Source organism: Gallus gallus, chromosome 4 (assembly GCF_016699485.2).
Source record: "Gallus gallus isolate bGalGal1 chromosome 4, bGalGal1.mat.broiler.GRCg7b, whole genome shotgun sequence".
Taxonomy (NCBI): Eukaryota; Metazoa; Chordata; class Aves; order Galliformes; family Phasianidae; genus Gallus; species Gallus gallus.
In genome coordinates, this window is record NC_052535.1 from 90373430 (window position 1) to 90386994 (window position 13565).

General features: G+C 58.5%; 1 protein-coding gene across 1 annotated transcript in view; it reads left to right on the plus strand.

Moving 5' to 3' along the window:
* Window positions 1-13565, plus strand: part of LOC107051359 (N-acetyl-D-glucosamine kinase-like) — a 31798-nt gene extending 18233 nt beyond the window's left edge. The window contains exons 6-8 of the mRNA XM_040700119.2: window positions 12867-12964; window positions 13092-13170; window positions 13257-13565. Of these exons, the coding sequence (XP_040556053.1) occupies window positions 12867-12964; window positions 13092-13170; window positions 13257-13444 (365 nt within the window). The 3' untranslated portion in view covers window positions 13445-13565. The remainder of the gene's footprint in view (window positions 1-12866; window positions 12965-13091; window positions 13171-13256) is intronic.

Here is a 13565-nt window from a genome sequence, read left to right on the forward strand (position 1 = left end):
TGGAGGGGGATCCATGGTTGTCCCGTGGTTCTGGTGGGGATCCATTCTTTGGTTCTGGGGGGGATCCATCCCTTGGTTCTCAGTGGGGATCCATGGTTGTCCTGTGGTTCTGGTGGGGATCCATTCATTGGTTCTGGTTGGGATCCATTCCTTGGTTCTGAAGAGGGATCCGTGGTTGTCCCGTGGTTCTGGTGGGGGTCCATCCCTTGGTTCTCAGTGGGGATCAATGGCTGTCCTGTGGTTCTGGTGGGGATCCATTTTGGTTCGAGTAGGGATCCATTCTTTGGTTCTGGAGGGGATCCATCCATTGGTTCTGAAGAGGGATCCATGGTTGTCCCGTGGTTCTGGTGGGGATCCATTCTTTGGTTCTGGTGGGGATCCATTGTTTGGTTCTGGGGGGGATCCATCCCATGGTTCTGGAGGGGGATCCGTGGTTGTCCCATGGTTCGCTATGAGGATCCATGACTGTCCCGTGGTTCTGGTGGGGATCCATTCTATGGTTCTGGTGGGGATCCATGGTTGTCCCATGGTTCCCTATGGGGACCCATGGCTGTCCTGTGGTTCTGGTGGGGATCCATTTTGGTTCTGGTGGGGATCCATTCTTTGGTTCTGGTGGGGATCCATTCTATGGTTCTGGTGGGGATCCATTCCTTGGTTCTGGAGGGGATCCATGGTTGACCCGTGGTTCTGGTGCGGATCCATTCTTTGGTTCTGGTGGGGATCCATTCTTTGGTTCTGGTCGGGATCCATCCCTTGGTTCTGGTGGGGGATCCATGGCCGTCCCATGGTTCTGGGGGGGGTCCGTGGCTGTCCCATGGTTCTGGAAGGGGATCCGTGGTTGTCCTGTGGTTCTTGGTGGGGATCCATTCTATGGTTCTGGTGGGGATCCATTCTGTGGTTCTGGAGGGGATCCATTCTATGGTTCTGGTGGGGATCCATCCCTTGGTTCTGGAGGGGGATCCATGGTTGTCCCGTGGTTCTGGTGGGGATCCATTCTTTGGTTCTGGTTGGGATCCATTCCTTGGTTCTGAAGAGGGATCCGTGGTTGTCCCATGGTTCTGGGGGGGGTCCATCCATTGGTTCTGGAGGGGGATCCATGGTTGTCCTGTGGTTCTGGTGGGGATCCATCCCGTGGTTCTGGAGGGGGATCTGTGGTTATGTTGTCATTCCGGTGGGGATCCATTCTTTGGTTCTGGTGGGGATCCATTCTTTGGTTCTTGAAGGGGATCCATCCCTTGGTTCTGGAGGGGGATCCGTGGTTGTCCCATGGTTCGCTATGAGGATCCATGGCTGTCCCGTGGTTCTGGTGGGGATCCATTCTATGGTTCTGGTGGGGATCCATGGTTGTCCCATGGTTCCCTATGGGGACCCATGGCTGTCCTGTGGTTCTGGTGGGGATCCATTTTGGTTCTGGTGGGGATCCATCCCTTGGTTCTCAGTGGGGATCGATGGCTGTCCTGTGGTTCTGGTGGGGATCCATTGTTTGGTTCTGGTAGGGATCCATTCTTTGGTTCTGGAGGAGGATCTGTGGTTATCCCGTGGTTCTGGTGGGGATCCATTCTTTGGTTCTGGAGGGGATCCATTCTATGGTTCTGGTGGGGATGCATCCCTTGGTTCTCAGTGGGGATCCATGGTTGTCCTGTGGTTCTGGTGGGGATCCATTCTTTGGTTCTGGTGGGGATCCATTCTTTGGTTCTGGGGGGGATCCATCCCTTGGTTGTCAGTGGGGATCCATGGTTGTCCCATGGTTCTCTATGAGGATCCATGGCTGTCCTGTGGTTCTGGAGGGGATCCATTCTATGGTTCTGGTGGGGATCCATCCCTTGGTTCTGGAGGGGGATCCATGGTTGTCCCGTGGTTCTGGTGGGGATCCATTCTTTGGTTCTGGGGGGGATCCATCCCTTGGTTCTCAGTGGGGATCCATGGTTGTCCTGTGGTTCTGGTGGGGATCCATTCATTGGTTCTGGTTGGGATCCATTCCTTGGTTCTGAAGAGGGATCCGTGGTTGTCCCGTGGTTCTGGTGGGGGGTCCATCCCTTGGTTCTCAGTGGGGATCAATGGCTGTCCTGTGGTTCTGGTGGGGATCCATTTTGGTTCGAGTAGGGATCCATTCTTTGGTTCTGGAGGGGATCCATCCATTGGTTCTGAAGAGGGATCCATGGTTGTCCCGTGGTTCTGGTGGGGATCCATTCTTTGGTTCTGGTGGGGATCCATTGTTTGGTTCTGGGGGGGATCCATCCCATGGTTCTGGAGGGGGATCCGTGGTTGTCCCATGGTTCGCTATGAGGATCCATGACTGTCCCGTGGTTCTGGTGGGGATCCATTCTATGGTTCTGGTGGGGATCCATGGTTGTCCCATGGTTCCCTATGGGGACCCATGGCTGTCCTGTGGTTCTGGTGGGGATCCATTTTGGTTCTGGTGGGGATCCATTCTTTGGTTCTGGTGGGGATCCATTCTATGGTTCTGGTGGGGATCCATTCCTTGGTTCTGGAGGGGATCCATGGTTGACCCGTGGTTCTGGTGCGGATCCATTCTTTGGTTCTGGTGGGGATCCATTCTTTGGTTCTGGTCGGGATCCATCCCTTGGTTCTGGAGGGGGATCCATGGCCGTCCCATGGTTCTGGGGAGGGTCTGTGGCTGTTCCGTGGTTCTGGAGGGGATCCATCCATCCCGTGGTTCTGGAAGGGGATCCGTGGTTGTCCTGTGGTTCTGGGGGGATCCATTCTATGGTTCTGGTGGGGATCCATTCTGTGGTTCTGGAGGGGATCCATTCTATGGTTCTGGTGGAGATCCATCCTTTGGTTCTCAGTCGGGATCCATGGCTGTCCTGTGGTTCTGGTGGGGATCCATTTTGGTTCTGGTGGGGATCCATTCTTTGGTTCTGGTCGGGATCCATCCATTGGTTCTGAAGAGGGATCCATGGCTGTCCCGTGGTTCTAGAGGGGATCCATTCGTTGGTTCTGGTGGCGATCCATCCTTTGGTTCTCAGTGGGGATCCATGGCTGTCCCATGGTTCGCTATGAGGATCCATGGCTGTCCTGTGTTCTGGTGGGGATCCATTTTTTGGTTCTGGGGGGAATCCATCCCGTGGTTCTGAAGAGGGATCCGTGGTTGTCCCATGGTTCTGGTGGGGATCCATTCTTTGGTTCTGGGGGGGATCCATTCTATGGTTCTGGTGGAGATCCATCCTTTGGTTCTCAGTGGGGATCCATGGCTGTCCTGTGGTTCTGGTGGAGATCCATTGTTTGGTTCTGGTGGGGATCCATTCTTTGGTTCTGGTGGGGATCCATTCTTTGGTTCTGGAGGGGATCCGTGGTTGTCCTGTGGTTTTGGTGGGGGTCCATTCTATGGTTCTTGGTGGGGATCCATGGCTGTCCTGTGGTTCTGGTGGAGATCCATTCTTTGGTTCTGGAGGGGGATCTGTGGTTGTCCCATAGTTCTGGTGGGGATCCATTCTTTGGTTCTGGTGGGGATCCATTCTATGGTTCTGGTGGGGATCCATCCCTTGGTTCTGGAGGAGGATCTGTGGTTATGTTGTGGTTCCGGTGGGGATCCATTCTTTGGTTCTGGTGGGGATCCATCCCTTGGTTCTGGAGGGGATCCGTGGCTGTCCCATGGTTCCATATGAGGATCCATGGCTGTCCCGTGGTTCTGGTGGGGATCCATTGTTTGGTTCTGGAGGGGATCCATTCTATGGTTCTGGTGGGGATGCATCCCTTGGTTCTCAGTGGGGATGGATGGCTGTCCCGTGGTTCTGGTGGGGATCCATTGTTTGGTTCTGGTGGGGATCCATTCTTTGGTTCTGGTGGGGATCCATTCTTTGGTTCTGGAGGGGATCCATGGCTGTCCTGTGGTTCTGGTGGAGATCCATTCTTTGGTTCTGGAGGGGGATCCGTGGTTGTCCCATAGTTCTGGTGGGGATCCATTCTTTGGTTCTGGTGGGGATCCATTCTATGGTTCTGGTGGGGATCCATCCCTTGGTTCTGGAGGAGGATCTGTGGTTATGTTGTGGTTCCGGTGGGGATCCATTCTTTGGTTCTGGTGGGGATCCATCCCATGGTTCTCAGTGGGGATGCATCCCGTGGTTCTGAAGAGGGATCCATGGCTGTCCTGTGGTTCTGGGTGGGGGTCCATTGGTTCTGGGTGGGATCCATCGGCTCTGGGTGGGATCCATGGCTGTCCTGTGGTTCTTGAATGGGATCCATGGCTGTCCCGTGGTTCTGGGTGGGATCCATTGGCTCTGGATGGGGGGTCCATTGGTTCTGGGTGGGATCCATTGGCTCTGGGTGGGATCCATGGCTGTCCTGTGGTTCTGGGTGGGGGTCCATTGGTTCTGGGTGGGATCCATTGGTTCTGGGTGGGATCCATGGCTGTCCATTGGTTCTGGGTGGGGATCCATTGGCTCTGGGTCAGATCCATTGGCTCTGGGTGGGATCCATGGCTGTCCATTGGCTCTGGATGGCGATCCAATGGCTCTGGGTTGGGGTCCATTGGCTCTGGGTGGGATCCATGGCTGTCCTGTGGTTCTGGGTGGGGGTCCATTGGCTCTGGATGGGGGTCCATTGGTTCTGGGTGGGGATCCATTGACTCTGGGTCGGGATCCATGGCTGTCCTGTGGTTCTGGGTTTGATCCATTGGCTCTGGGTCGGATCCATCGGCTCTGGGTGGGATCCATGGCTGTCCTTTGGCTCTGGATGGCGATCCAATGGCTCTGGGTTGGGGTCCATTGGTTCTGGGTGGGGATCCATGGCTGTCCTGTGGTTCTGGGTGGGGGTCCATTGGTTCTGGGTGGGGATCCATTGGCTCTGGGTGGGATCCATGGCTGTCCTGTGGTTCTGGGTGGGATCCATTGGCTCTGGGTGGGATCCATGGCTGTCCTGTGGTTCTTGAATGGGATCCATGGCTGTCCCGTGGTTCTGGGTGGGATCCATTGGTTCTGGGTTGGATCCATGGCTGTCCTGTGGTTCTGGGTGGGGGTCCATTGGTTCTGGGTGGGATCCATTGGCTCTGGATGGGGGTCCATTGGTTCTGGGTGGGGATCCATTGACTCTGGGTGGGGATCCATGGCTGTCCATTGGTTCTGGGTGGGGATCCATTGGCTCTGGGTCAGATCCATTGGCTCTGGGTGGGATCCATGGCTGTCCTTTGGCTCTGGATGGCGATCCAATGGCTCTGGGTTGGGGTCCATTGGCTCTGGGTGGGATCCATTGGTTCTGGGTGGGGATCCATTGGCTCTGGGTCAGATCCATTGGCTCTGGATGGGATCCATGGCTGTCCTTTGGCTCTGGATGGCGATCCATTGGCTCTGGGTTGGGGTCCATTGGCACTGGGTGGGATCCATGGCTGTCCTGTGGTTCTGGGTGGGGGTCCATTGGCTCTGGATGGGGGTCCATTGGTTCTGGGTGGGGATCCATTGACTCTGGGTGGGGATCCATGGCTGTCCTGTGGTTCTGGGTGGGGATCCATTGGCTCTGGGTGGGATCCATTGGTTCTGGGTGGGATCCATGGCTGTCCTGTGGTTCTTGAATGGGATCCATGGCTGTCCCTTGGTTCTGGGTTGGATCCATGACTGTCCTGTGGTTCTGGGTGGGATCCATTGGCTCTGGGTGGGATCCATGGCTGTCCCGTGGTTCTTGAACGGGATCCACGGCTGTCCCGTGGTTCTGGGTGGGATCCATTGGTTCTGGGTTGGATCCATGGCTGTCCTGTGGTTCTGGGTGGGGGTCCATTGGTTCTGGATGGGGATCCATTGGTTCTGGGTGGGGACCCACAGTTGTCCATTGGCTCTGGGTGGGGATCCAATGGCTCTGGTTGGGGATCCATTGGCTGTGGATGGGGATCCATCAGCTCTGGGTGGGATCCATGGCTGTCCATTGGCTCTGGGTGGGGGTCCATTGGCTCTGGGTGGGATCCATTGGCTCTGGGTGGGGATCCATTGACTCTGGGTTGGGGTCCATTGGCTCTGGGTGGGATCCATTGGTTCTGGGTGGGATCCATTGGTTCTGGGTGGGGATCCATTGACTCTGGGTGGGATCCATGGCTGTCCATTGGTTCTGGGTGGGGGTCCATTGGCTCTGGGTGGGATCCATTGGCTCTGGGTGGGGATCCATTGACTCTGGGTTGGGGTCCATTGGTTCTGGGTGGGATCCATTGGTTCTGGGTGGGGATCCATTGACTCTGGGTGGGATCCATGGCTGTCCATTGGTTCTGGGTGGGGGTCCATTGGCTCTGGGTGGGATCCATTGGCTCTGGGTGGGGATCCATTGACTCTGGGTGGGATCCATGGCTGTCCTGTGGTTCTGGGTGGGATCCATTGGCTCTGGGTTGGGGTCCATTGGCTCTGGGTGGGGTCCATCGGTTCTGGGTGGGATCCATGGCTGTCCTGTGGTTCTGGGTGGGGGTCCATTGGCTCTGGGTGGGGGTCCATTGGCTCTGGGTTGGGGTCCATTGGCTCTGGGTGGGATCCATTGGTTCTGGGTGGGATCCATTGGCTCTGGGTGGGATCCATGGCTGTCCTGTGGTTCTGGTTGGGGACCCATGGCTGTCCCGTGGTTCTGGGTGGGATCCATTGGCTCTGGATGGGGGTCCATTGGTTCTGGGTGGGGATCCATTGACTCTGGGTGGGATCCATGGCTGTCCTGTGGTTCTGGGTGGGGGTCCATTGGTTCTGGGTGGGGGTCCATTGGCTCTGGGTGGGGGTCCATGGCTGTCCTGTGGTTCTGGGTGGGGATCCATTGGTTCTGGGTGGGGATCCCTTGGTTCTGGTTGGGATCCATGGCTGTCCCGTGGTTCTTGAATGGGATCCATGGCTGTCCCGTGGTTCTGGGTGGGATCCATTGGTTCTGGGTTGGATCCATGGCTGTCCTGTGGTTCTGGGTGGGGGTCCATTGGTTCTGGGTGGGATCCATTGGTTCTGGGTGGGGATCCCTTGGTTCTGGTTGGGATCCATGGCTGTCCCGTGGTTCTTGAATGGGATCCATGGCTGTCCCGTGGTTCTGGGTGGGATCCATTGGTTCTGGGTTGGATCCATGGCTGTCCTGTGGTTCTGGGTGGGGGTCCATTGGTTCTGGGTGGGATCCATTGGCTCTGGGTGGGGATCCATTGACTCTGGGTTGGGGTCCATTGGCTCTGGGTGGGATCCATTGGTTCTGGGTGGGATCCATTGGTTCTGGGTGTGGATCCATTGACTCTGGGTGGGGATCCATGGCTGTCCTGTGGTTCTGGGTGGGGGTCCATTGGTTCTGGGTGGGGGTCCATTGGCTCTGGGTCGGATCCATTGGTTCTGGGTGGGATCCATTGGTTCTGGGTTGGGGTCCATTGGCTCTGGGTGGGATCCATGGCTGTCCTGTGGTTCTTGAATGGGACCCATGGCTGTCCCGTGGTTCTGGGTGGGATCCATTGGCTCTGGATGGGGGTCCATTGGTTCTGGGTGGGATCCATTGGCTCTGGGTGGGGATCCATGGCTGTCCTGTGGTTCTGGGTGGGGGTCCATTGGTTCTGGTGGGATCCATTGGTTCTGGGTTGGGGTCCATTGGCTCTGGGTGGGGATCCATTGGCTCTGGGTGGGATCCATTGGTTCTGGGTTGGGGTCCATTGGCTCTGGGTGGGATCCATGGCTGTCCTGTGGTTCTTGAATGGGACCCATGGCTGTCCCGTGGTTCTGGGTGGGATCCATTGGCTCTGGATGGGGGTCCATTGGTTCTGGGTGGGGATCCATTGACTCTAGGTGGGGATCCATGGCTGTCCTGTGGTTCTGGATGGGGGTCCATTGGTTCTGGGTGGGATCCATTGGCTCTGGGTGGGGATCCATTGGTTCTGGGTCGGATCCATTGGCTCTGGGTGGGATCCATGGCTGTCCTTTGGCTCTGGATGGCGATCCAATGGCTCTGGGTTGGGGTTCATTGGCTCTGGGTGGGATCCATGGCTGTCCTGTGGTTCTGGGTGGGGGTCCATTGGCTCTGGGTGGGATCCATTTGCTCTGGGTGGGGATCCATTGACTCTGGGTGGGGATCCATGGCTGTCCTGTGGTTCTGGGTGGGGGTCCATTGGTTCTGGGTGGGATCCATTGGTTCTGGGTGGGATCCATTGGCTCTGGGTGGGGATCCATGGCTGTCCATTGGCTCTGGGTGGTATCCATTGGCTCTGGGTGGGGATCCATTGACTCTGGGTGGGGATCCATGGCTGTCCCGTGGTTCTGGGTGGGGGTCCATTGGTTCTGGGTTGGATCCATTGGGTCTGGGTGGGGACCCACGGTTGTCCATTGGCTCTGGATGGGGATCCATTGGCTCTGGGTGGGATCCATTGGTTCTGGGTGGGATCCATTGGCTCTGGGTGGGGATCCATTGGCTCTGGATGGGGGTCCATTGGTTCTGGGTGGGATCCATTGGTTCTGGGTGGGATCCATGGCTGTCCTTTGGCTCTGGATGGCGATCCAATGGCTCTGGGTTGGGGTCCATTGGTTCTGGGTGGGATCCATTGGTTCTGGGTGGGGATCCATTGGCTCTCGGTCGGATCCATCGGCTCTGGGTGGGATCCATGGCTGTCCTTTGGCTCTGGGTGGGGATCCATTGGCTCTGGGTCAGATCCATTGGCTCTGGGTGGGATCCATGGCTGTCCATTGGCTCTGGATGGCGATCCAATGGCTCTGGGTTGGGGTCCATTGGCTCTGGGTGGGATCCATGGCTGTCCTGTGGTTCTGGGTGGGGGTCCATTGGCTCTGGATGGGGGTCCATTGGTTCTGGGTGGGGATCCATTGACTCTGGGTCGGGATCCATGGCTGTCCTGTGGTTCTGGGTTTGATCCATTGGCTCTGGGTCGGATCCATCGGCTCTGGGTGGGATCCATGGCTGTCCTTTGGCTCTGGATGGCGATCCAATGGCTCTGGGTTGGGGTCCATTGGTTCTGGGTGGGGATCCATGGCTGTCCTGTGGTTCTGGGTGGGGGTCCATTGGTTCTGGGTGGGGATCCATTGGCTCTGGGTGGGATCCATGGCTGTCCTGTGGTTCTGGGTGGGATCCATTGGCTCTGGGTGGGATCCATGGCTGTCCTGTGGTTCTTGAATGGGATCCATGGCTGTCCCGTGGTTCTGGGTGGGATCCATTGGTTCTGGGTTGGATCCATGGCTGTCCTGTGGTTCTGGGTGGGGGTCCATTGGTTCTGGGTGGGATCCATTGGCTCTGGATGGGGGTCCATTGGTTCTGGGTGGGGATCCATTGACTCTGGGTGGGGATCCATGGCTGTCCATTGGTTCTGGGTGGGGATCCATTGGCTCTGGGTCAGATCCATTGGCTCTGGGTGGGATCCATGGCTGTCCTTTGGCTCTGGATGGCGATCCAATGGCTCTGGGTTGGGGTCCATTGGCTCTGGGTGGGATCCATTGGTTCTGGGTGGGGATCCATTGGCTCTGGGTCAGATCCATTGGCTCTGGATGGGATCCATGGCTGTCCTTTGGCTCTGGATGGCGATCCATTGGCTCTGGGTTGGGGTCCATTGGCACTGGGTGGGATCCATGGCTGTCCTGTGGTTCTGGGTGGGGGTCCATTGGCTCTGGATGGGGGTCCATTGGTTCTGGGTGGGGATCCATTGACTCTGGGTGGGGATCCATGGCTGTCCTGTGGTTCTGGGTGGGGATCCATTGGCTCTGGGTGGGATCCATTGGTTCTGGGTGGGATCCATGGCTGTCCTGTGGTTCTTGAATGGGATCCATGGCTGTCCCTTGGTTCTGGGTTGGATCCATGACTGTCCTGTGGTTCTGGGTGGGATCCATTGGCTCTGGGTGGGATCCATGGCTGTCCCGTGGTTCTTGAACGGGATCCACGGCTGTCCCGTGGTTCTGGGTGGGATCCATTGGTTCTGGGTTGGATCCATGGCTGTCCTGTGGTTCTGGGTGGGGGTCCATTGGTTCTGGATGGGGATCCATTGGTTCTGGGTGGGGACCCACAGTTGTCCATTGGCTCTGGGTGGGGATCCAATGGCTCTGGTTGGGGATCCATTGGCTGTGGATGGGGATCCATCAGCTCTGGGTGGGATCCATGGCTGTCCATTGGCTCTGGGTGGGGGTCCATTGGCTCTGGGTGGGATCCATTGGCTCTGGGTGGGGATCCATTGACTCTGGGTTGGGGTCCATTGGCTCTGGGTGGGATCCATTGGTTCTGGGTGGGATCCATTGGTTCTGGGTGGGGATCCATTGACTCTGGGTGGGATCCATGGCTGTCCATTGGTTCTGGGTGGGGGTCCATTGGCTCTGGGTGGGATCCATTGGCTCTGGGTGGGGATCCATTGACTCTGGGTTGGGGTCCATTGGTTCTGGGTGGGATCCATTGGTTCTGGGTGGGGATCCATTGACTCTGGGTGGGATCCATGGCTGTCCATTGGTTCTGGGTGGGGGTCCATTGGCTCTGGGTGGGATCCATTGGCTCTGGGTGGGGATCCATTGACTCTGGGTGGGATCCATGGCTGTCCTGTGGTTCTGGGTGGGATCCATTGGCTCTGGGTTGGGGTCCATTGGCTCTGGGTGGGGTCCATCGGTTCTGGGTGGGATCCATGGCTGTCCTGTGGTTCTGGGTGGGGGTCCATTGGCTCTGGGTGGGGGTCCATTGGCTCTGGGTTGGGGTCCATTGGCTCTGGGTGGGATCCATTGGTTCTGGGTGGGATCCATTGGCTCTGGGTGGGATCCATGGCTGTCCTGTGGTTCTGGTTGGGGACCCATGGCTGTCCCGTGGTTCTGGGTGGGATCCATTGGCTCTGGATGGGGGTCCATTGGTTCTGGGTGGGGATCCATTGACTCTGGGTGGGATCCATGGCTGTCCTGTGGTTCTGGGTGGGGGTCCATTGGTTCTGGGTGGGGGTCCATTGGCTCTGGGTGGGGGTCCATGGCTGTCCTGTGGTTCTGGGTGGGGATCCATTGGTTCTGGGTGGGGATCCCTTGGTTCTGGTTGGGATCCATGGCTGTCCCGTGGTTCTTGAATGGGATCCATGGCTGTCCCGTGGTTCTGGGTGGGATCCATTGGTTCTGGGTTGGATCCATGGCTGTCCTGTGGTTCTGGGTGGGGGTCCATTGGTTCTGGGTGGGATCCATTGGTTCTGGGTGGGGATCCCTTGGTTCTGGTTGGGATCCATGGCTGTCCCGTGGTTCTTGAATGGGATCCATGGCTGTCCCGTGGTTCTGGGTGGGATCCATTGGTTCTGGGTTGGATCCATGGCTGTCCTGTGGTTCTGGGTGGGGGTCCATTGGTTCTGGGTGGGATCCATTGGCTCTGGGTGGGGATCCATTGACTCTGGGTTGGGGTCCATTGGCTCTGGGTGGGATCCATTGGTTCTGGGTGGGATCCATTGGTTCTGGGTGTGGATCCATTGACTCTGGGTGGGGATCCATGGCTGTCCTGTGGTTCTGGGTGGGGGTCCATTGGTTCTGGGTGGGGGTCCATTGGCTCTGGGTCGGATCCATTGGTTCTGGGTGGGATCCATTGGTTCTGGGTTGGGGTCCATTGGCTCTGGGTGGGATCCATGGCTGTCCTGTGGTTCTTGAATGGGACCCATGGCTGTCCCGTGGTTCTGGGTGGGATCCATTGGCTCTGGATGGGGGTCCATTGGTTCTGGGTGGGATCCATTGGCTCTGGGTGGGGATCCATGGCTGTCCTGTGGTTCTGGGTGGGGGTCCATTGGTTCTGGGTGGGATCCATTGGTTCTGGGTTGGGGTCCATTGGCTCTGGGTGGGGATCCATTGGCTCTGGGTGGGATCCATTGGTTCTGGGTTGGGGTCCATTGGCTCTGGGTGGGATCCATGGCTGTCCTGTGGTTCTTGAATGGGACCCATGGCTGTCCCGTGGTTCTGGGTGGGATCCATTGGCTCTGGATGGGGGTCCATTGGTTCTGGGTGGGGATCCATTGACTCTAGGTGGGGATCCATGGCTGTCCTGTGGTTCTGGATGGGGGTCCATTGGTTCTGGGTGGGATCCATTGGCTCTGGGTGGGGATCCATTGGTTCTGGGTCGGATCCATTGGCTCTGGGTGGGATCCATGGCTGTCCTTTGGCTCTGGATGGCGATCCAATGGCTCTGGGTTGGGGTTCATTGGCTCTGGGTGGGATCCATGGCTGTCCTGTGGTTCTGGGTGGGGGTCCATTGGCTCTGGGTGGGATCCATTTGCTCTGGGTGGGGATCCATTGACTCTGGGTGGGGATCCATGGCTGTCCTGTGGTTCTGGGTGGGGGTCCATTGGTTCTGGGTGGGATCCATTGGTTCTGGGTGGGATCCATTGGCTCTGGGTGGGGATCCATGGCTGTCCATTGGCTCTGGGTGGTATCCATTGGCTCTGGGTGGGGATCCATTGACTCTGGGTGGGGATCCATGGCTGTCCCGTGGTTCTGGGTGGGGGTCCATTGGTTCTGGGTTGGATCCATTGGGTCTGGGTGGGGACCCACGGTTGTCCATTGGCTCTGGATGGGGATCCATTGGCTCTGGGTGGGATCCATTGGTTCTGGGTGGGATCCATTGGCTCTGGGTGGGGATCCATTGGCTCTGGATGGGGGTCCATTGGTTCTGGGTGGGATCCATTGGTTCTGGGTGGGATCCATGGCTGTCCTTTGGCTCTGGATGGCGATCCAATGGCTCTGGGTTGGGGTCCATTGGTTCTGGGTGGGATCCATTGGTTCTGGGTGGGGATCCATTGGCTCTGGGTCGGATCCATCGGCTCTGGGTGGGATCCATGGCTGTCCTTTGGCTCTGGGTGGGGATCCATTGGCTCTGGGTGGGCCCCTCTGTCTGTCCCCGCTGTTGTGGTGGCTCTCCGTCCCGTGGCGCTCCGTGGGGTCCCCCCCGGCCGTCCCGTGGCTCAGGGTGGGCTCCGCCCCCCATTTTCCCCCCAGGTGCCCGGGCTGGGGACGCGCTGTGCCGCCACGTCTTCACGCAGGCCGGGCAGGCGCTGGCGCGCCATGTGCTCGCTGTGCTGCCCCGCGTGGACCAGGTCAGTGGGGAATGGGGGGGGGGGGGGGGGGACGACCCCCATGCTGCCCCCACGCTCACCTCGTGCCCAACACGGTGCCCACGCTTGGGGGGTCTCCTGGCCCCACGAACCCCCCCCTTCCACGCAGAGCCTGTTCCGGGGGGAGCTGGGGCTCCCCATCGTCTGCGTGGGCTCCGTGTGGAAGAGCTGGGAGCTGATGAGAGAGGGTGAGTTGGGGGGGGGTGCGTGGTTGGGGGGGCACCCGTAGCCCCCTCCCCATAGACAGCCCCCCCCCCCCTTCCCTCCGCTCCAGGCTTCGTGCAGGCGTTGGTTGGAGGCCGGGGGGGGGAAATCGGGGGGGTCTTCTCCCACTTCAGCCTCCTGAGGTTGAAGCACTCATCGGCGCTGGGGGGGGCCAGCCTGGGGGCCCGGCATGTGGGGCACACGTTGCCATTGGACTACAGCAACAACGCCGATGTCTTCTACACACATCACTTCTAAAGTGGGGGGGGGAAGAGGGGGGGTGTGGGGCACACGGCCCCCCCCCCCCCCCCCCCCCCTGGTGTGGTTTTGGCTGAACTGTGTCTCATTTGGGTCATAAAAGGTGCTATTTTGTGCTGAG